At 35.1% G+C, this 23,178-nt stretch overlaps 1 protein-coding gene across 1 annotated transcript in view; it reads left to right on the forward strand.

Moving 5' to 3' along the window:
- Positions 1-16,629, forward strand: part of LOC121734109 (zinc finger protein chinmo) — a 36,350-nt gene extending 19,721 nt beyond the window's left edge. Inside the window, exons 3-7 of the mRNA XM_042124529.1 lie at positions 11,397-11,620; positions 12,957-13,270; positions 13,501-13,706; positions 13,912-14,106; positions 14,465-16,629. Of these exons, the coding sequence (XP_041980463.1) occupies positions 11,397-11,620; positions 12,957-13,270; positions 13,501-13,706; positions 13,912-14,106; positions 14,465-14,685 (1,160 nt within the window). The 3' untranslated portion in view covers positions 14,686-16,629. The remainder of the gene's footprint in view (positions 1-11,396; positions 11,621-12,956; positions 13,271-13,500; positions 13,707-13,911; positions 14,107-14,464) is intronic.
- The last annotated feature ends 6,549 nt before the right edge of the window (positions 16,630-23,178 follow it).

Below are 23,178 nucleotides of genomic sequence, written 5' to 3' on the forward strand. Positions count from 1 at the left end.
TACACGTGTTTTTTACTGCGAAATGCGAATACGCATTATATTTTTATCTAATCTCCGAAAAACAAATGACGAATGCACACGGAAAACTAATAAAAATATTTTTCTTCGAAGTATTGTTTATTCGTTGGACTGCATATTATTGTTGTTGTAATATAAAGATAGTATATTATTATGTTTTTAAATTATTTTTATATTTATCAGTAAATAAATAAAGTAAATTTACTTTTAAGAAAAAAAACTGTGTGATAAATTAATGTATTTGAGGGATAATAATATTGATGGCTGGTTTACACGTGTTGAGTTGATAAGTAGTTAACTAAATTTTAAGTTATTTATTGCATGTAAACACAAAATTTAGTAGCAAGTAGCAAGTAAAAATTTAGTTAAGTACTAAATAAGGAAATTAGAATTTTGACTATTTTCTGATAAGTTGGCAGGCGGGGCTTGTCACTTGACACATTTAGGGCAGGCACTTCAAATTAAGTTTAAATTTAGTTCACTACTTATTAACTTAATATACGTGTAAACCAGCCATTACTTTCCACTTGATCGATCTGTTTAGCACAAGTCATTTTATTGTTCTGAAATATGACGTAGCTATCTTCATCTTCAGTTTTAAATAATTTTGTTAACGTTTCTTTTTAACATCACCTTTTTAGAAAGGTCTAGAAAAGGTTTAAAGATGTTAACAATACTAGTGAATTGCTCATTTGCTCCTTGAATACATTGATTTCGTATTTTTCGCCTTTTGAATTTGTTCCGGCGTCGAGGGTAGGGACATGGGGTGGGAAAAACCCGTACAAGAATTTTACCAAACAATATTGTCGTGTTATAAATAGGTTCTATTTAAAATTGAACCTATTTATAATACGACAATTTAAACTTTGGGCAAGAGAGTTTTGTCTCTTGCCCAATATTTTGATAATTATGCAATTAATTATTGTTATTAAAATTTTGTAGCGATTTAACTGTTTAGTGTACTTAAACGTTTTTAGGGTTCTGCGCCCAAAGGGTAAAAACGGTACCTTATTACTAAGACTTCGATGTCTGTCCATCTGTCTGTCTCCAGGCTGTATCTCAAGAACTGCTGTAGCTAGATTTCTGAAATTTTCACAGATTGTGTATATCTGTTGCCGCTATAACAACAATTACTAAAAACAAAATAAAATTAGGTAAATATTTAAGGGGGGCTTCCATACAACAAACGTGTTTTTTTGCATTTTGTTGCTCGATATCAATAACGACTATACATAGGCCCTTGAAATATTCACGAAATACTCAGTTTTATTTGTACTTTAATAATTTATAATAAAATTTAAATAAATGAAATAATTAAGGGAGGTAAAAAATCCTGTACAAAAAACTCAATTTTCAGACTATTTTCGCTCTTTTGTGGTACGGAACCCTTCGTGCGCGAGTCCACCTCGCGCTTGGCCGATTTTTTTACGATTCGATATTAATTACTGCATAATTATTAATGTATTGTACTTTCCTACTCCACTACAGAGCAGAAATAGGCACCTTGGTCACTACGAATACTCATCCACAGAGGAAATTCGTGGCACCAACCCTAACCACATCGTTCATTTTATGAGCAGCATTCGGTTGGGGACGGTACACTAATGCGAAGGTGTCACAATAGATTCTAAAGGGCCACAGTGATACAGGGCTACTTGACCTGCCTTCAGCACAAAAAATGTATGAATATCGGCCGATAAGTAACAAATACTAGAATTTTATGTGCCATAATTGTTTTTGTTAGAAACAACTTGAACGTTATTCATAGTACCTATTGAAATGAAATTTATTATGTTTGACTTTTTTAGATATTGACTTATAAATAAACAGGTGTACTTGAATGCCTTAGATTTTATAAAAGTAACCTCAGTTTACCAACAGGCAACAGTTAACAAAAATATTTTTACACTCGCTGTTAAGAAATAAAAATCTGCAATAAAATATTGAAGTTTTTCGAAATATAAAGTTTCATTCTGCACGTAGGTAGTCGAATGCAAATATAATGGGCTTACTTTGGTCACGCTCTTTCTAATCTTATCTTATATCTCTAAACGAGCAATTATTGTATATATAGGTATAAAATTGGAATCTCGGAATCGGCTCCTACGATTTTCATGAAATTTAGTATATTGGGGGTTTCGGGGGCGATAAATCGATCTAGCTAGGAATTATTTTGAGAAAATGTCATTTTATTCGTGTTTTATCGAATACCGAGCAAAGCTCGGTCAAATAGCTAGTATAATAATTATATTTAATGAATCACTTTATATTTTTCAAACTACAACACGTTTACTAAAATAAATAAATAGCATGAAAGCTAAAGTCACAGATTTCATGGCAGATTGAATGCGTGAATTTGGGAAAAACCACATAAAGAACGATAAATTACAATAAAAAGGGGAGGCGTCCCATAAAAGCGAGCGAGTAGCAATCTTTAGTAACGTAAAAAGTTATGGGCTGCCGATAACTTTACAACAGGTGGAAGTCTTTTAAATATTTTCTTGCAGTTAAATTCAGAAACATACTATGATTTTAATAGGCAAACAAAATGTATAGGAAAAATGCATGTATGTTGTATAATGTCACTAGGTAAAGTCCCTTCAATTCTGAGTATTTGTTGGTAAGAGCAATTCCTATTTTACAAGAGATAGTAAATGATCATTAATGTGATATACCGTAGTCTATAAATTTTAAACCATCAAGCGTAGTGTTTATAGCTACGCGGAACGCATCGGCGCCTGGTCGTATCGACCCGGCCTGTATGTGTGCCGCCCCCGCCCCCGCTTCCGCCCCCGCCCCCGCCCTAGCAGCTGACACCGAGCGCACTGTGACACGCCGCGTTGACTTCGGTCACAGTAATATGGGTGTTATTGACATTGCAACATTTTCACGATATCGGAAAATTTCATATGCGAAAATGTTTTTCGCTGAATATTTTCTTTTCGGGAAAATGATTCGCAGCGATAGGAAAGCACGTTTATAGTATTTTTTATACCGGTTGTTACCTATTTGAAATTTTCAGCACATTATAGAGTTGGCAATTGGCATCAAGAATTCAATAGCTATACTAGTCAAATAATTGTATATTTTCTTATGAAATTGATTATTCAAATAAAATGTAGTTTTAGTAGTAATAGCTTAAAGACCTAAATTAAATGTTATTGCTTAATATTAATTTTATTGTTTGTATAGATACGAAAAAAACAATGCTAGACCAAATAATTACAAATATTATTACGCCAGCAGAGTATAATATTATTTAATTTTGTTCGTTAGTATGTTACAACAAGTACTCCCGAAAATTAGGGCTGTTTGAAGTGAGGTAGCAGGGGTGTTAAAACCACGAATACCCCCCGAAGCCTCCATAGTTCAGTGCATATATTCGTTAGAGCAAACAACCCAAATGAGTTGTCTATGTAGTTGTGCATTGGGCCAAATCTACCCCCGTGCAGATGCCTCTATCGATTGGGGTGTGAAAGGGTTAATTTCATGTGTGTGTTAAAGTCACGTTACGTATCTAAGGTTACATACAATAAGGGCATGCGAATACCATTATCATAGTTATATAAAAATAAGTTGGGTTTTCCTTCCTGACGCTATAACTTCAGAACGCACGAACCGATTTGTACGGTTTTGCATTCGTTGGAAATGTCTCGGGCTCCGTGAGGTCTATAGATAAAAAAAAACAGAAAAAATTTCAAGAGAAAAGCAGGAAAACAGGGAAAATCATTTTATGACAAAACAACATTTGCCGGGACAGCAGCTAATTATGGTTTAATAACGTCTTTAATAAATAATATTATCAGCTGTTTATTTCCATTATCAAGGACACAACAAAGCAATTTTGCAACAAACGTTTAATAAAACAGAAATACGTCCTCTCAAAAAACATTGTTCTATTAGTACACTTCATATTATCCTAAAATATTAACACGGTTTTTAGGGCACATAGATTACAAAAATATATTTTTGCAATGTACAACAGTTAAAAACGGAAATAAAAGTGCGATAAAGATTCGTACTTTGAACTTTTAACCCAGATTAGCGACCCTTCAGTTTCGAATATTAATTAACCCATCACGCTGACGGAGGGACGTATAAAAACTCTGTGTGTTTGATATTTTCCAATTAGAGAATATTTCATCGGCGGCCCGTAATTGCTCGCACGTAAACGCGACTCCCAAACGGCTCACCTAGTTTTCAGTTCCCCATCCTCCCCGTGCAAGATTGATTTTCTTTCCAACATTTCGCTTGCACTTTCGCCGGGGGTGTGTTGTTGTCTCCCTTCCACGCCCGCCCGACCTTGAACGGTGCGAACCCATACAAATAAACGCCCAGGGTTGTCTGTTAATTTTTGTGAATTGTTGAAGCAAAACACAAAACCCTTGCAGACAGGCGGGAATAATAAATTGTCTGACTTCTACGCTATATTTTGTCGCTTGAGGTTTTTAACTCTAGTGATATTTGAGTACATTTTCTAAAATATCGTTTAGGTAATGATTATTATTATTACATGCTGTTACATTCTTCTGTTAAAATTATAATAATTAAAACTACCAAGTAAAACTAGGTCAGTATTTCATGAAAGTAGTACGTTATGAAAACCATTAAAAATATCACCAGCCCTAATTTTCAAAACCGCGTTTGTGTGCGTGTAGTGAACATGGAAACGGGGTTAGGCGGGGCCCCCTTGCTCTTCGCCGTTTCCACTTGCATTTTGTTTAGTGTTCAGTTTGACGAATTTTCACCAGAGGGGTTCGTCCTTTCAGATTGTGAATTTCACCCTCGCACTAAACGGGCTTTAAATTATAACGTAGCATATTTTGGGCGTAACTTTTCATTTTTAATTGAATGAATTTTTGTTGGTTATATTGCTCCTTATATGAGGCAAGACTTAATTGTAATGACTATATTTAAAGATTGTTATAGTGAGAAATAACTTATTTTATTTTGATACTCAGTTGCAGTGCGTGTAGGCATAGATTTGATAATAATAATAACTGCTGATAAGAAACGTCAGCTGATGCTCATTTTAGGTTAGCTTGGATAAGTATGCCATTCGAAAATTGCTCATCTACTTACTGAACCTCTAGTCATAACTGATTTTAAAATATGTTTTTCTCTATATTTATTGGGCGACAGGTTCAGCCCGCCTAGAATATTAAACCAGTGTTTATTAAACACTGTTTAATATTCTGCGCATCCTTATTAAGGCCATCTCCTGAGCAAACAACCTTGACCATACATTTGCCGCGTTGCCGAGATCGCACCAAAACCTATTTTTTTACTTATCATTGTTCAAAATTGACCTACAAAAAATTCAAACGGCAAATATGTAGTTAAGGGGGCGACTAACCCTAATGTGTCGATTTTATAATTCATTTTTATACTTGAAAATAAGCCCAGAATTGTTTCATTTTCTAAAATTAGATACTACATTATGTTTCCAAGAATTCGATCTGAGCAAAAACACGACATCTTAAAATTTTTTCGATAGAAAAAAATCACAAAGATGCATCTAATTTTCACGAATTTTTCATTTATTGCCATAACCGTGCATTGAACTAAGTTAATATTTTAACACATTGTAAAAAAATATATCGTTGAGAGATCGACCTAGCGGATTTTTAAAATGTTGTATATTTATCGAGTTATTGAGAAAAAACTAATTTGGCGATGAATCCGCGTCGCTCTTTTTGACCTGGCATATGAAAGACGGGCGTGAGTGTGAAGAGAGAAGGACGATGTTTGATTTTTGGGGTTAGTCGCCCTCTTAATGAAATTGTCTTTCTATTGACGTGTGTGTCAAATAAACTTAATTTGTAAATACTAGGAAGGTACTGAATGTATGCTTGAATTGAAAAAAATTGGTATTACTTTGGAAGCTGATATCATGAGTATAATAAACAAAAATAGGAAATTAATAACTATAACAGAAGCATTCATATATACTGAAAATTAATACTGTATTGAAATGAAATGAAATGAAATGAAAATATGAAAATATACTTTATTGTGCACACTCAATACAAAGACAAAGTTTAAAATAATATAAATTATATCATAATATGAAGAAGGTACACAAAGGCGGCCTTATTACTAAGCAGCAATTTCTTCCAGGCAACCTTTGAGCGAGAGGATTAAATTGCTGGATATGGGTATAGTGCTTAAAAGTATAAAAAGTTAGTATAAAATAAAATAAATTAAATATACATAAACAACATACTTACTTATTTTTATTATAATTACTGTATTTTTATTATAATTTTGTGGCTTTCAAATTATGAGTTAATAAGGCTCTAAAAACGGTAAATTACGAGTAGGGGGAGCGTCCTAATATAATTTGTTGAGTTTTTCAGTTTCAAAATAGGTGTAAAAAGACTCAAAATGATTTTATAGAGTTCTAAGCTCAAAAAATAAGTATCAAGGTTTTAATCGCATCGATAATACAACTAGAGTCCATAATATAAAGCATCGCTGTAGTACAGTTGTATAAATATCCAAACGCTGTTAGATAAGCGTTAGTGGGTCAGCTATTGAGGCCAATGTCGCGTGTTGCAACGGCGAGTGCTGTCGACGACCAATGAACATTTCCTCCTCGTGGGCGATGCGCTGTTGCAACACGTTGCATTCTTCGATATTTAAATTTAGAAAAAAAATAACCGAAGTGGTTATGTCAGCTGTAAAGTTAGCGCGTGTTTGGAAGTGAAGTAAGCCACGTTGAGCGTTTTTTGAAAGGAAACCGTAGAACTGGTAACACTAACAGCAGTTTATGATTTCGAATTGGAAGGGCTATTAATTATTTATATGGGTTGTAAGCTGAGAATTAATGATAAATCAATACCCAAATGAAGACAAACGAGTAGTTATTGTTGATTTAATAGAAGATCAATGAATTTTCTTAACGCGTTAACTAGCGATCTTGCCTGGAGATTATCAATATAAAATGTGTCGTATATTTTATTTTCATTGCTGAGCATAAATACTACCAACAGGTCTTTACATAAAATATGTAAATAGAAACAATGCTCCAAGTTCAAACCCGTAAAAAGTATTTTCTTTATTAATTGTGATGACTTACAGGTTAGGGAAAACGTTTTTCAATGGAAATAAAGAGTAAGTTAATAAAAATAGAAAAGTTAAAACAACGAAAACTTTTTTCCTTTACAGGCAAAGGGCATTCGTCACGTTTTTGAAAACGAGTGTAAAGAACATTGTTACGTAATTTTAGGGAAATTTTTATTGGTAACACAGATTCTTAGATACCTTTTTTAGTGTATTTGATTGTAAAATAACATAGCTTAGCAGAAATAGAAAGAGTAGGAGGAGGAGAAATGATTAAAGTTATCGTCTACAAGACATAAAAGTCAAAGAATTAGTATACAATGAGATCATAGTGGTTATCTTCTTATATATTATAAAATTATCGTGTCACAGTGTTAGTTAAGGTACTCCTCAGTCCTCCGAAACGGCATTACTGATTTTTACCAAATTTTATATGCATAAGTATTCAGTAGGTCTGAGAATCGGCTACTGGCTACTTTTTATATTGACAAGCGCATATTTTGTTGAATAAATAATAGTAAATTATTAAAACTCGAGAGTCGAGACTTGAGACTTGATTATTTAATATTTATTCAACAAATGCACTTATCAATATAACAATTAGCCAGTAGCTGATTCTCAGACCTACTGAATATGCATGTAAAATTTGGTAAAAATCATTAAAGCCGTTTCGGAGGAGTTAAGATTTCAAACCTTATATTATAAGCTATATTATAATAATATTATAAATTAAATATTAACATAATACATAGAGCATACAGTATACAAGTTCAGGGGTTTCAGTTATCAAATTTCAGTTACCAAATTTTACATGCATAAGTATTCAGTAGGTCTGAGAATCGGCTACTGACTATTTTTTATATTGATAAGTGCATATTTTGTTGAATAAATAATAGTAAATTATTAAAAGTCGAGAGTCGAGACTTGACACTTGATTATTTAATATTTATTCAACAAATGTACTTATCAATATAAAAATTAGCCAGTAGCTGATTCTCAGACCTACTGAATATGCATGTAAAATTTGGTAAAAATCATTAAAGCCGTTTCGGAGGAGTTAAGATTTCAAACCTTATATTATAAGGTATATAGCTTATAATAATATTATAAATTAATTTAAAGATTAACATGATACATAGAGTATACAGTATACAAGTTCAGGAGTTTCAGGACCCTAAATATTATAAGTTGAGAGTATTTTCACTCCCAGGTTTATCATCGTCCTAACGTTGTGCCATTGTTTCAAAAGTTTCCTCGTAATTTTCAGCAATTTTCATTTTCTGTGTACTTGAAACTTTACTTTTTAAATCGCGTTAAAAACATTTTGCCACAATTTTCTTTCCACGTGGGATTAATAAAATGCTGTGGATAATGATAAGAAATTAAAAGTTTTGAATATTTTTTCGTAACTTGTATGAAATGAATTTTTGTAGCAATTTTGTGACCCGCATTGAAAATAAAAAGAATGAGTTAACCTTTAAATAGTTACTTATTATCCAATGATGTAGATAATACTAGACCATCTAGGGATCATCTAGGACTCTAGACTAAGTTGTATCGAATTTTTTTGGAACGAAGTTCCTTATTTACGATCTAAATGTGCTTTACGATGATTTGTCTAATTGAGTAAAAACAAAGTCTGTGCTGTAGCTATACAGCCGATTATACAATAGTCTATAGAATGTGTCGCAGCAATCTAGATGAGTATGCCAGTCAATTAAATGCCTAGGCTCGTTTACTAAATACATCCTAAATATAAAATTCTCGTTGTTAGGCTGTGTACTCCTCCGAAACGGCTTTACTGATTTTAACCAAATTTTATATGCATATTCAGTGGGTCTGAGAATCGGCTACTGGGTACTTTTATATTATTAAGTGCATATTTTGTTGAATAAATAATAGTAAATTATTACAACTCGAGACTGACGACGACCATTGTTTGTGCGACGGGATAGCGATGAACGTTGCCATTAATTATAAAATCACGTATTTCTTTTCCAGATGCTATTCTATTTAAATAAATATTTCCCAAATGAATACGTGCTTTTGGCTTTTCTTGGTTCTGTCAACACATTGTTTTGTATGAAACTCTCGATATGCCTAGTCACACTCACGCAGCTGGCTAGCCAATTTAAAATGATGTCTGCAACATAACAGAATAGAGTTTAGTGAAAATTATTTTTGAAAGCTTTAACTAGAAATATATTTATTATTACCTATGTTGGTGTAATGAAAATAACTTGTGCTCCAACCATATCTAAAAATTATATCATAACGTTAAATTATAATAAAAACTGCAGCTGCTATACCATAATATGATCATTTATTAAACACCAGGTGTATAATTCTACGTTAGTATTTTACAAGGGAACTTAATTTATTTAAATCGTATTCATTTCTTTAATTGCTCGCCTATTAGTGGCTTCACCTTTCTTATTATTTGTTGTAAGTGTCGTCTTAATCAATACCTGATTTTATTAAAATTAATTTATTTCCTCATGATATGATATATAACCATAATTATTAATAATGTTTAAGTTAGCTTCATGTAGACGTATTTTAAATTGCAGAACAATAATTAATTGGTCGCTGTAAAGGGGGCGAATAACCCTAAATTGTCGATAATTCATTTTTATACTTGAATATAAGCCCCGAATTGTTTCATTTTCTAAACTCTCTGTAGATAATTTATACTAGATTATATTTCTGAGGATCCGACCTAACGAAAACATGACATGTTAAAATTTTCTCGATAGAAAAAAAATCACAAAGATACATCTAATTTTCACGAATTTTTCATATATTGCCATAATCGTGCATTAAACTAAGTTTCTATTTTAACACATTGTATAAAATTCTATCATTGAGAATCTGACCTAGCGGATTTTTAAAATGTATATTTATCGAGTTATTATATTTATCGAGTTATTGAGAAGAAACTAATTTGGCGATGAATCCGCGTCGTCCTTTTTCACCTGGCATATGATAGACGGACGTGAGTGTGAAGAGAGAAGGACGCCCTCTTAGGGGTTTGTGTCCTAACCCACATATTTTTTTGTTTGAATGTTTAATGCAGTCTTGTTCAAAATGATCTAAAGAACATAACTGCCTTCATAACTCAATGCGTCATTTTTGATGGGTCAGTACACAGTTTATGCTTAACAGCGTCCATAATAGCCTCTACGGTCTGAATTAACCTTTTCTCGACCAAATGACGTAGGTCCTTCAATTACTGCCTGAATCAATTCCTTCAATGGTACAAAAACAAAAAAGATACTGTCGCACGCTGTATTCGCTTCCTTTACTGCATGTTCGTCCAAGGCCAGCGTTTAGTTCCGCGCGAGTCACTCGTGACGTCACGCCAGATGGAGCCACTGTGATATCAAACAGTAGATGTCGCGTTAGTCATAGTTCGCAGACCTATTTGGTTTTTGTTTGTTTCAAAAGTAGGAATAAATAGTTTTCGCTGTGTATAAAATAAAATTTTGAGGATTTTTTTTACTTTCCTTGCACTATATCTGAATTAGGAATATATTTTAATTCTCATTGAATACAATTAATAATTATTATTATAGGAATTTTATTAATAATAATTATTATTGTTAATTCCTAGGAGTTTTCATTGAATTTATTTTATTATTCTTTATTTATTACTTACTTTATTTATTACGTTACATAGTACTAAATTAGATTAAACGCCTACAACATGTTTTACTTAAGCGATTTTACTGTTAACGTTGTAACGTGTAATTCCGGCCATAGACGGACCGCATCTTGCAGTCGAGAATCTTGTTGCCACACGGCGATCTGCAGTTTCCAGATAAAATTCATAATCTGAAATATAAGAAACCGCTCGAGCTGTAGCTCTACAATGAGTTTAAAGCTATTTTTCGATACTCGATACCGACTACCGTAAATTTTTAGTTTGCCTATTTTTAAAGCGCCTCTAGCGGTTACTTGCCGAACTAAAATCTCAATACTAAATATTCACGTAGTCGGTAGTTTCGATAAATACTATAGCTTTAAACTGATGGTAGAGCTACAGTTCTAGAGCAGTTGATCCCGACTGCAACTCGGTCCGTCTATGGCCAGTCTAATGCCGCGGCCGCACATGCGTCTATAGTACGAAGCTTCATGCTATGAGACGACACCATTGGACGATACACGCAAATCATCCCGTTTTAAGCACGAAGCACTACGCAGGTGCGGCACGGGCATAACAAAAACAAAACTGTGCACTGTGCAGTGGGAGGATAATTATATTTGAGTTTCTTATATTGCCATGACTTATTTTGCTGATATCTCTATTTCAGGTCGTCAATTCAAAGCACACAAGGTGATCCTGGCGGCGTGCAGTAAGCACTTCCAGGAGCTGTTCGACACCGCCCCCCCGAGCCACGCCGGAGCCTGCTATGTGTTCCTCGAGGCGACGACGGCCGACAACATGCAGGCCCTGCTGGAGTTCATGTACAAAGGCGAGGTGCACGTCAGCCAGGACGCCCTCTCCAGCTTCCTCAAGAGCGGGGAAAATTTACAGGTACCCACAATTAGCGCCACATTCCTGCATCGCGCTATCGAAGTTTTCTAAATGCGTCGGTATACAAGATGTAACAAAACTAAGTGAACTTTAGGGTGTGGTATGGATCCCCTATATAGAGTTCGCTGTAAAAGTTTGCTCTGAAAGATTTACCTTCTTTCACATTTGTATGAGAAAACTCATGACGCGCGGGCGCTTGCTCATAACAATTTTTACTCTTTCAACGCTGCTACTTTCACACTATATTTAAAGAACACATACACAGGGTGTGTATGTGTTTTTAAAATAATGTATTACCATTTAGTTTGGTTACACCTTTTATATACGACAGCTGTAATTAGTCACGTGGGCTTCGGCGTGACTGAGCATAACACCTCGCTCGGTCGGAAGATCTTCCTTATTGGCCACCACGCACATAGTGTTCTTCATTAAAATTCCACTATTTTTCTTTTTATTCTTTATTACAATTCCACATAGTGTTCTTCATTAAAATCAGTGCTTAAAAATGTTTGTCCTCCTCTAATCCTTTTTTAAGCAACTTCAATAACAGGAGGTTATCGATTCGACCTGAATGTAATATTTCCAGAGCTGCCCAGTTTTCGTGTATGTTAGTCTATATCGGCTTCTGAAAAAATGTAAAAAAATTTTAAAAGAGTGTAATATGTAATAAATGTTTGTGTGTTCGTGTTCGCATGTCTCTGGAACTAAATGTACGATTACTAGTACGATAAATAATTATTTTTTTGTACTACTCGATATTTTTCAAGTTAGGGAATACTGCCAGTTTCATCAAAGTCGGTTCTGTGGTTTTTGAGATAGGGAATTTTAAATACAATTTTGATATCGGTTCTTTTTTTAAATACAACTTGTTGACATTACCATCAGTTGACTCGCGCTTTACTTGGGGAGCGAAACTAATGACGTCCTCTGAATAATTTCGTTGTAGCTTCGATTAACAACGAAAAAATATGTACTTGTGTTTTTTCGTTGTTAATCGAATTTTTCACTTTTGTATGGGGAAACTCGTGACGCTCGGGCCATTGCCCATACAAAAGTGAAAAAAAAAATTCGTCTTTCAGATCTGCTACTTTAACAGTGAACTCTCTACAAGGAACACGTACACACCCTAAAATATTATCACTTATTTTTGTTACACACTGTATAAACTCACTTATAAGATACTTTTGGACAATAAAAGTTGCAAAATCTTTTGAAGTCCCTCAATGTAACAATTTTAAATCCGTACTTCGATGAGATAATATAACATTTTACCAATACTCCAACGTCACTGATACCTATAATACCTTAGCTAATATAGTCTAAAACAAAATTTCAGGTCAAAGGGCTATCGATGGAGATGTCCCAGGACGCGTGGGTGAAGCAACAGACCCAGCAGTCGTCGGAGCGCCACCAGAACCGTGTGAAGACGAGCCCAGTGTCGGGAGCCAACTGCGAGGTGCAGGAGGCACCGCCGCAGACCCACACCACGTTCGCCCCCATCATGCCGTCCTACGGCATGCCGCTGCACAGTAGCGGCGGCATGGGACGGTACGCCCCACCGGCTCACCTCCCGCTCCACTCCACGTCACATCGCCGACCGGCGCCGCCGAAACCCTCGCCATCACAGAGCCCACACGCACGGAATTACAGGTACACGTCACTGGTATGGCTAGAAAATGCATTGAAGCAAAGTCTCTATCTTCTTACGACCCTGGTAACTTGCAATGTGTGACGGATTGAGGTGCATAACATGATCGTTATTATTATGTGACACACAGGTTTAAAGAGGTTAGGGATACATGCCAAGTCACTGACCGTTCAAATTCTTGCATTAGCTTCAGAGGATCTCTGCTGATATTAGCTCTATCTACTGATTCCAGGCAAAGTTCATCTTCATCGCACTGCGGCAGCGTGGCCGACGAGCCGGACACACGGTCGTCGCCGGGCGCGAGTGCCCGCTACGAGGAGACCCAACCCGACTGCACCTCGACCCTGGCCAACCCCATCAAGAACAACGGATACGAACGGTCATCTAACATCAAAGAAGAAATGATGGAACGACTGTCTAACGATCAAGGGGCTGAAGGTGATTTTTAATGATAACGTTGAGTTTGCATTACATTGCATTTGATAATTTTATAATCAGTTTAAAGTGCGTTGAACTCTACATAATTGCAATATTATCTGCAATTCGATAATACTGTACTCCACATTTGATTTTTACAATTACGAGTACTGTCTTACATTTTATCTCTTGTTTCGAATATCCTCTTAGTTCAACATTTTTATAGATCTCCGGATAAAAAGTGAGGGAGAGTTTCACGGGCCGACGTTCAACAACTCTCCGCCGCCCGCCGTGCCGATCCCGACCAGCAACTACCACGAGAAACCGCACGAGACCTCGCCAGTACCGCCCAAACCTAGTCCCGACATTTGGCCAGCGAAACTCATCACCAGCAAGTCTGGTGGGATTGCCACAGCTGACGGTATGACGACATTTTCTTGATATAAAATAAAGAATAATTGCTAGCTGGGAACAAATTATCGGAAGATCCATTTAAATCAATATGACATTTTTGACAGAAAGATCTCATAAAAATAATATAATTTTTAACTGCTCTTTTGAATTACAGAACATTACTCTTTTTGAATTAAACTTTTCTTTTTTTTAATTAAACTTCACTTTTTGAACTCTTTTGAATTAAATACATTTGGAATTATTTTGATGCAGTGGACACTAGAGAATACATAATATGGTATCCTTAGGGAACAGAGAAAATATTTCGACAATTCTTAAAACCTTTTGATAGTTTCTGTAATAACTGCTTCATAATAACATTCCAGGAAAGAAATTAAAGTGCCCATACTGCGAACGACTGTATGGCTACGAGACCAACCTGCGCGCGCACATCCGGCAGCGGCATCAGGGTATCCGCGTGCCGTGCCCGCACTGCTCGCGCACCTTCACGCGCAACAACACCGTGCGCCGCCACATCGCGCGCGAGCACCGCCACCAGGTCACGCCGCACCTCCCGCAAGGCCCCCTCCCCAACCACACGCAGTAATTCTTCTCCTAATTTAATTCTCTAACCGATCTACCTCCGTTTTTTCCGACCGCCGGGCGGCTCGAGGGTCGTCCGACCTCCCGGCGCGTCAGTTCCTCGTAACTAACGTACAATATTGTTACCTCATTGATGCATATTATGTAAACAGTAATCTACCTCAAAATTGATCTTAAGATTTTTTAAGATTTTGAAGTTGTGCGATTTTATTGTTACTTAATTAGTTCACGTGTGACTTTGAATGTTGCTCAGTGCTCGTCTCTGTTCTCTGGTATTCTTTTAGTACCTCTATACGCGTAAACGTACCTTTACTCGACTGTGAGATAGAGTTACCTTTTATACGTTTTATTTGAACTCTCGGTCGATAAATATAGCCTATTTTATGCATCCGACCTGTCACCTGGGGAATATAGAGGCGTCGCGAGGCCGAAGGTCGCTGGCTGGACGTGTAAATAATAGGAGAATATTCTATATTGCCGTGACCTCGGTCGACGCGCCATTCGAAAGTTCACTGTGACAAATAAATGCTATTTAATATTTACTTTTACTGATTATTATATTCATATACAATAGACTGGATTGATATATTATTTATAGGCATCTGTGATACAATAGAACAGGCTCTACATTATTTTCGTTTGACTTTGTGCATGTTACGGTTGCTTAGGTGTAACATTTTTTTGTACAGTGAATTCGAACAGGTTATGTTTGTATAGAGTTCGATTTGCCCTAGACGCATAAGTAGTTAGGTAAAGAGTGTTAAAATTTTTGCAAGTAAGTTTGGAAGCATGAATGTGTGTTACAGTTCTACCGTTCGTTCCAGGCTCGCCTGTACGGGTGTTACTATTGAGACCAAATTATTATATGTTTTTATGCGATGGTGTCGATTTTAACATTCCGTTTTACACTTTTTGTTTTCATTGTAGCGCATTTAGATAAAGGTCACTTTAGTTCTTTTAACTAGTCATTTCGAGTGCAACCAGTTGAGATTTAAAGATTATTTAATTATTGTGAGGGCAGCGGGCGACGTAAGTGTATTATATTCCTGTGGACGTCGTCCGCTCGTTCGTTACACTTAGATTCCGAGCTATATACGTTAAACGTGTTTCACATTGAATGGGACAGTGCCAAATATCCTCATTTTAAGTTCACATTATTTATTTATTCTTTGTGAATAATTATGAATGTAGCAACTGTGTGTGACTCCTGATATTTAGGAGTCGGTTGCATTCATATTTATTGTTATATTTATATTTAGGTTACACTGATCTTTATTTTTAATAATTATATCGAATGCTCTATGAAGGCTCATTCGTTTTTTAATTCTTGTGTAGATTCCGTATTTCCGTATTCTATAATAATTTTTTATTTTCTCTTGCTTGCATTTACGACATTCTATACCTCACAGAATATTATGTATTTGTTTTGTTACTATCTTACACTAATTTTTAGATTACTGTTATTGGTTTAATTTGTTTACGGCGGTTGAGAAATGTTAACTTTAACACTGAGAATACGATTGCACATTGTTTCATGATAGCTGTTATAACAGGGTTGGAATACTAGGTAGTTGGAAGGAATGGCTTTAGAGATTGGGCTCTTGCGTTCGTGGAACAAAAATAACAAGAGGTCAGTTTGTTTGCGGGTCAATTTATACTAGCGCAGAGTTGAGGCGCAAAGGAAAACCATTTTTTTGTTGCAATACTATTCGGTTTATGGTTATACCGATATAAGATGTGCGAAAAGATGTGGCAGAAAGATCGAAATCATCTTTGATAGAGTAATAATTGTCAACGAGAATTATTTTTCTCTTGCAATTAATTGAAACGTGGAATCTGGAACTACGACGGTGGCTTGAAAGGTATTCGAGGAATGGCACTCGATTCGTTACATGAAATCAATGGGTAATTGCGTTATGACTTTGAATATTCTTTGTTATATTTTGTTCAAGCTATTATTTAATATTCGTCGAACACCTTTGATAGCTGCAGTGCCTTTATTATAAGAAATTATTCGGAAAATCCAGTGATTTTTAATTTACTTTTAATTTTTTATTTTGCGATTCTAAATACCTTGATAAACTCTCCATACTTGTGTTAGGTTAATATTGTTAAGACGAGTGTTTCGCTATTCGACTATGAATTGTTAAAATTATTTTTATTATATTTGGAAAATTAAGTGAAACGAAGAAGTTACATATTTCTGTTTTATTATTTGTTTTCTTGTGAATTTAAAATTCATACTTGTGATTTCTTTTGACATTTAATGTTTTGTGATACACGAAAAATGCATCAATTTTTAACTTCTTCGCATTTTTTTATTGTAAGGGGTAATCCAGTTACACGATATTTGCCTACAAACACGAAATCAGACAGATCGCTATTATTAAGACACCTTACAATTAATAACTTCGCACGTAATATTTATTGTGTGTTATTCGTTTCCCCTTTTATCCGATTGTAAAAGCAAAAACTTTTACTTAGTATAAAACTTCTAAATTAAGTTTTACATTGTTAAACTAAATGTTAGTAAATGTGTTTTAAGGGTCCCTATAGTTTTTAATTGTATTCGATGTGATAAGAAATCCATACTTAGTCGATGTATCACAATATGGTTGACTCCAGCCGATCTCTCGCCGTTTGTGCTAATTTTTTAGAGAATATTAAGTATAGCCTGCGAAAACGTAGAAGCTTTTAAAATAGGCGATATTTTAATATAGACTCAAACTGATTTCTTTTCACGAATAAAAACGATCAATTAGGTAAAAAAAATAAAATGACCGCGTACAAAATGCTGACTTTTCGCAGTGGGCCTACTACGACTAGTTTTCAAAAAAATTTTTTCTTTTATTTATTTTATATTAATTATGGTTAAAAAGGGAATTAGTTACCACTTATTTTTTCGTAGCACAAAACTGCATTTAGGATACCATGCTTTGGCTCTTTTCAAGCTCACTTTTTAATTATTTTCTTTTCTTATTTTAGTTAAGTTCTAAGTTTTAATTACTACTTATTTAAATCGCGATATGTCGTGATGGTAAAGCCAAAGATTGTTACGGGTATGGTGACCCTCTGCCGTCACATGGGCTATATGCGATCGTCATTCGATTTTCGACTACTTCGAACGGTTTACGGACGATTTCTATAGCTCGCTAGTTTTTAAGTTAATCTACCTCGATATAACTTAGACGTAAGCATTCTAATAAGTAGATTTTATATGAAAATTAATGTAGTCCTAGCTGATAGTGATTAATCGAAAAAGTATAAAAAAATATGAAGTACAAATTACTCGGGATTCAAATCTTACACCACGCGCGACTGGGCGAATTGCAAATTTGGCGTTATTTTTTGAGACTGAACGATTGTAATAAAAATATTAATAAGGAGATTCCAATCGAGTTTGGACGTTCAGTTCACGAAGAGTACCTTGAATCTCTGAAGATTAGCGATTTTTCGGATTTTGCGGCCATTTTGGTAATGTAATGTACGGGGCGGGCCGCGGCTGGCGCTGCGGTTTCGCGTTACGATTAAGTAATTTCTAAGTGTTATTTAGGTTAGTTAATAATAATCTCATTGATATTCTACCTCATTTCGACGGCGTCGAGAGATCGGGTCGGAGTCGAGCAGTAAGAATTGTACCTTTTCACTCCCAGGAGTATAAAACATATTTTTTTCTTATTTTTATTATTATCTTTAATAATTATTACATCTTCCCAGTTATTTCTTGTGTTGCATAGATGTTACTATGTTTTAAGGATATGAGAAATGAAAAATTATTGTTTGTTAGGTTTCTGCGAATTAAAAAAATGTAACAAAATTATTTTTTTGGTTTGTTTTTGTTTATTTCCTTTATTTTCCTTTGCTTCTTTTATTTATTCTCAACAAGTTACACCCGTCCATCGTGTTTAATATTTATTGTAATTTTAAGTACAACGTTTAAGGAATTGACGATAGTAAATGCACCTACTGGACTGGGTATTATTTTAATAACTATTATTGGATGCTCTGTATCATAAATAAGAATGCACTCGTATGAGTAATTACCATCTGATTTATCATAACAAAAGTTTATTAAAATAGTATTATATTGATGTCGAACGAACATGGAAATGTCAAAATAACTAATAATAATAATTAATGGTGGTATCGCGTTAAATGTTGCTATGTAAGAGATACTTTTATGCTCACTCAAAGAATTTCATCTTAGATTTATAATATAAAAGTGTAACACGTATAATATAAAACGTTCATCGACATTCTAGGCAGTACAAATTCGAAATATAAATGTTATTACGAATGATATAATAAATTTAACCAATTTTAATGTTTCATGAAGTACCTACATCACTTTTTTCTGATAAATGTATAAGTAAACTTTATATTTACACCCTTGAAGAATTAATTTAAAAGTTTAATACTTAACAAAAAAAAAAATGTTTACAAAAAAAACTGTAAAATCTAAAATTATGTATCTAAAAACGATCATATTCATTTAGAATAAAGTCATGGCGGCCATCGCCGAAGCTGTAAATAACGATCATGTCACGAGGCCCTTTAGCCAAGACGTTTTATTTATCGCTTCTTTATAGAATCGCCGACAAAAATGTATGGAATTGATAAAGTTGACGTTCGACTCGTGTAGTGTCAATTTCATACATTTTGATCGCCGATTCTATAAAGAAGCGTTAAAGAAGACGTCCTGGCTAGGGGCTCTGACTATTTGTAATCTATTCGCGTTTGAGTGGTATCTCGGTGTCCTAACATTTAATTACTTTAATCTCGATGTTAAGTGTGAGCTACACGATGTTAAATTTAACTCTAGAGACGACAGCGAGCACTATGTTTTACAACAACTAAAGTACAAATTCGAGTGTTTAACGTTACTGCCAGTACAAATTGAAGAGAATATCAAATTTTATGTGATGTTGCCAAATTGTATTCCTTGGAGCATTCGCGAGTATAATTTAATATAGAATTATGTGATTATGTGAAATGAGTACAAAACGAACAACTTTATGAGTAATTATGAGTCGTGTGATGTACTACAGCCCGCAGAGGTAGGCATGGTGAGGTATATCGCGGTAGTTTGGAACGAAAGTTTGTAATCTATGTTCGTGTTCTGTTCTCTCCCTTCGTTTTTCTTCGTGGTATATATATGTTAGCGTACGAGTAAGCGTAGCGTATACAAGTACTCGCCGAGTACGAGTTACGGTCAATTCAGACCGCAGCGCGACGCGTAGATGCATTTCTAAATTTGTATGGATTTGACAGATTTGCGAGACGTCTCGCGCTCACGAAATCTGTCAATTCAGTACAAATTCAGAAATGCATCTACGCGTCGCGTTGCGGTCTGAATTGACCCTTAGAGTGTTTAAGGGTCGATTGTAAGAATGCGTGTAAACCATCATGGTTGTAAAACGATATAGGTTTTTGTACGTAGCGAACTAATGCTTACTGAGTGGACTACGGTATGGTAATCGTCTGTAAAGGAAAGTGATTGTCTGTGATTTTTTTAAGCGACTTTTTTATATACGGAAAGAATATAAATTCCTTAACAGTAAGGATAGCACTACTTGTGATTTTTAGAAACTTTATTAGTTGTCCTCATTTTTGTACGATACGAGTAGGTCCGATAGTAGTGAAGCGTAGCGAGGATGTCGGGGCGGGTTGAATGTACATACTTATAAATAATGTACAAATTTTGGCATACGGACGAGGGCTAGGATATGGTATGACCACACGTCGTTTGTGTTGCCGGAGCCGCGGTCTTCGCAATCATCGCCGGGGTTATAATCCCGGCGGTCCGATACGAATTTATATTGGAGCGCCGCGACTCGTTAAAACTAGTTAATTTAATGTAATGTACCTAAACCTTAATTTACCTCATTCTAGTGAATTTTTTAGTGGTAGACTTTGCAATTTTTGTTAGTATAATGAATAGTGAGTAAATGTTACGTTTGCTAGAACGTTGCCGACGTCGTGTACCGGTTCGCTTTACAGATTGGGTTGCTACTCCGTGCGTGCTGCTGCGAGAATTCTTGTGTCTACTCAGATTATAACATATTTTTGAAAACTTTTACTCCCACCGATTTACGTTACCTCCTGTGATGCTTTCGATGGAGTGTTTTAGAAGTTTTGCGCACCAGCACGTATCAAATATGTGGATTTTCATAATCTAAGACCCGTGTGCACCAAATACCTAAATCCCCTCACTCTTGTAAACCTGAAATAAGTATATTATATGGAAACTAAATTATTCCTATGTGGAATTCTTAAATTAATAAAAAAATGTTGCTAAAATATATCCTTTGTGTTTTATTTTTTATTATCTACATTTAGTATACTATTGTAAGTAAACGAATGTACAAAAGGTATAATGTTTCATGCCATGTTAAAAATAATTAAGTTTACCGTAATACTATAAATTCTATATCTTTAAGGGAAATATTTTATATCTAAAGTCATCTGATACCGCCGTAATTTAGCAAACTACTAAGTACTGTTGACCGTAGAGCGCTGTAAGTAGATAAAGTCCATCGATAATATTACAGGATGCTATTAAGTAATAAATACTTTGGTCTTCCTATCTTATCGGATATAAGGATATTAACATTAATTTAAATTAACTTTACTGTGACAGTTCTATGCCAGTACCGACTAGCACTCACTGATCAGATTTGAGCATTTGTTTTGACATTTAGAACTAGTTTTGCGTGAGCGGCGTTTACAAAGAAAACACGGAAGTTATTTTGAATAGGTGCTGGTTTTTGTTCGAATGAGTAATTATTTTAATTATTACTACACATAAGATTTAGTTAGTCCAGTTTTTTTAATATTAGTGAATATAATTACATGGAGTTTTAAGATAATGTTATAGCTCAGTAGCTCAATAATTCTAATACTGGCTGGCGATTTCAGGACCAGTGTCGGCGTGGTCGTCATGAAGAAACATTTGAGCGGGTGTCAGGGAGTTGCCTCCACGTTTGTCCTTTATGTGCCTCCAGAATGATATGAGATTTGAGATAATGTTATTTTGAATATGTTTGTGTTTATGTTTGTACTCTACGTAGCACTTATGGGATTGGTTTTTAAAACGATTACGAAGTATAACGTATTCAAGTTTGACGCGAGGATTGCCTTTTGATTGGACTGAGGTGTAGGAGTTTCCCAGTTTGTAGCCCTTAACTCTCTCTGATGCTATTGTAGTCAGCTCTGAAGTAATAGGCTTGATGATTTTTTTTTCTTATTGGTAATTGAAAGACCCTTAAAAATAGAAACATCGCTGAAAGAATGACTCTGATAGCTTAAAAATTCACCAAGATATGACAATTCAAACATGTCATAAAATAGACCTGCCCGAAACGCTCCATACAAAGTGCTACGAAAGACTGACGTCACTCTTTCGTAGTTTATACGCATCGGGAGACAACTTTGTTCGACACGTATATTAAATATTGCGTTTATGAAAGTGGTTTCATAACAAAAGTTGCTTTTAATTGCATAAGTTATCGATTGGTAAGTATACAAATATTGAGAAATTTAATTGAAAATCAAATCGACTTGATTATCTAACTTTGAAAGCGCATAACAAAAAAAAATGCTATCGAGCTGTAATTTTGGGAACACTTATTTTTCACCGTGATTTCTTTATTTTATTAACAAAATTCGCTAATCTTTGACCTTGTCATCATCCCTATTGTAATCCGTACGCGTTTTGGAGCGTAGAGTCGAGACATTCGAGGTATTTTGCAGTGACAAAGGTAAACTAGGATGTTTTGGGTCCAGTTTACTTAACTCATTACACTGTTTAGACACGTTTGCAAATTGCAATACATAAAGTACTTAAGATTAAGCCCAGTATTCTGTTATCACAATTTTTGATGTTGTTTTATTGATAAATATTGTTGGAGTGTAAAAAATTCATTAACTCATATCCTAGAGCTGAATTGTTCAAATTATTGGTCATCATGTAGTCATTACAATTATCTTTTGTCCAATCTATAAAATTTAGGTTGAAATCTCCTATAATAATTAAATCGTCTACATGATTAAGAGCCTATATGACCCTAACTTGGCTACATACTTTGACCTAGATCTCAAAATCTGTAAGGTCTAGAAAACTGATTTTTTGACACAAGTAACTTCAGTTCATTTTTTTTTTATGATATAAGGGGGCAAACGAGCAAACGGGTCACCTGATGGAAAGCAACTTCCGTCGCCCATAGACACTCGCAGCATCAGAAGAACTGCAGGTGCGTTGCCGGCCTTTTAATAGGGAATAGGGAAACATGAGAGGGTAGGGAAGGGAAGGGAATAGGGGAGGGTATGGAAGGGAATAGGGTAGGGGATTGGGCCTCCGGTAAACTCACTCACTCGGCGAAACACAGCGCAAGCGCTGTTTCACGCCGATTTTCTGTGAGGACGTGGTATTTCTCCGGTCGAGCCGGCCCATTCGTGCCGAAGCATGGCTCTCCCACGTACAAAAAGATTAAATGCT

The sequence above is a fragment of the Aricia agestis genome, chromosome 1, assembly GCF_905147365.1.
Source record: "Aricia agestis chromosome 1, ilAriAges1.1, whole genome shotgun sequence".
In the NCBI taxonomy this organism is placed as follows: Eukaryota; Metazoa; Arthropoda; class Insecta; order Lepidoptera; family Lycaenidae; genus Aricia; species Aricia agestis.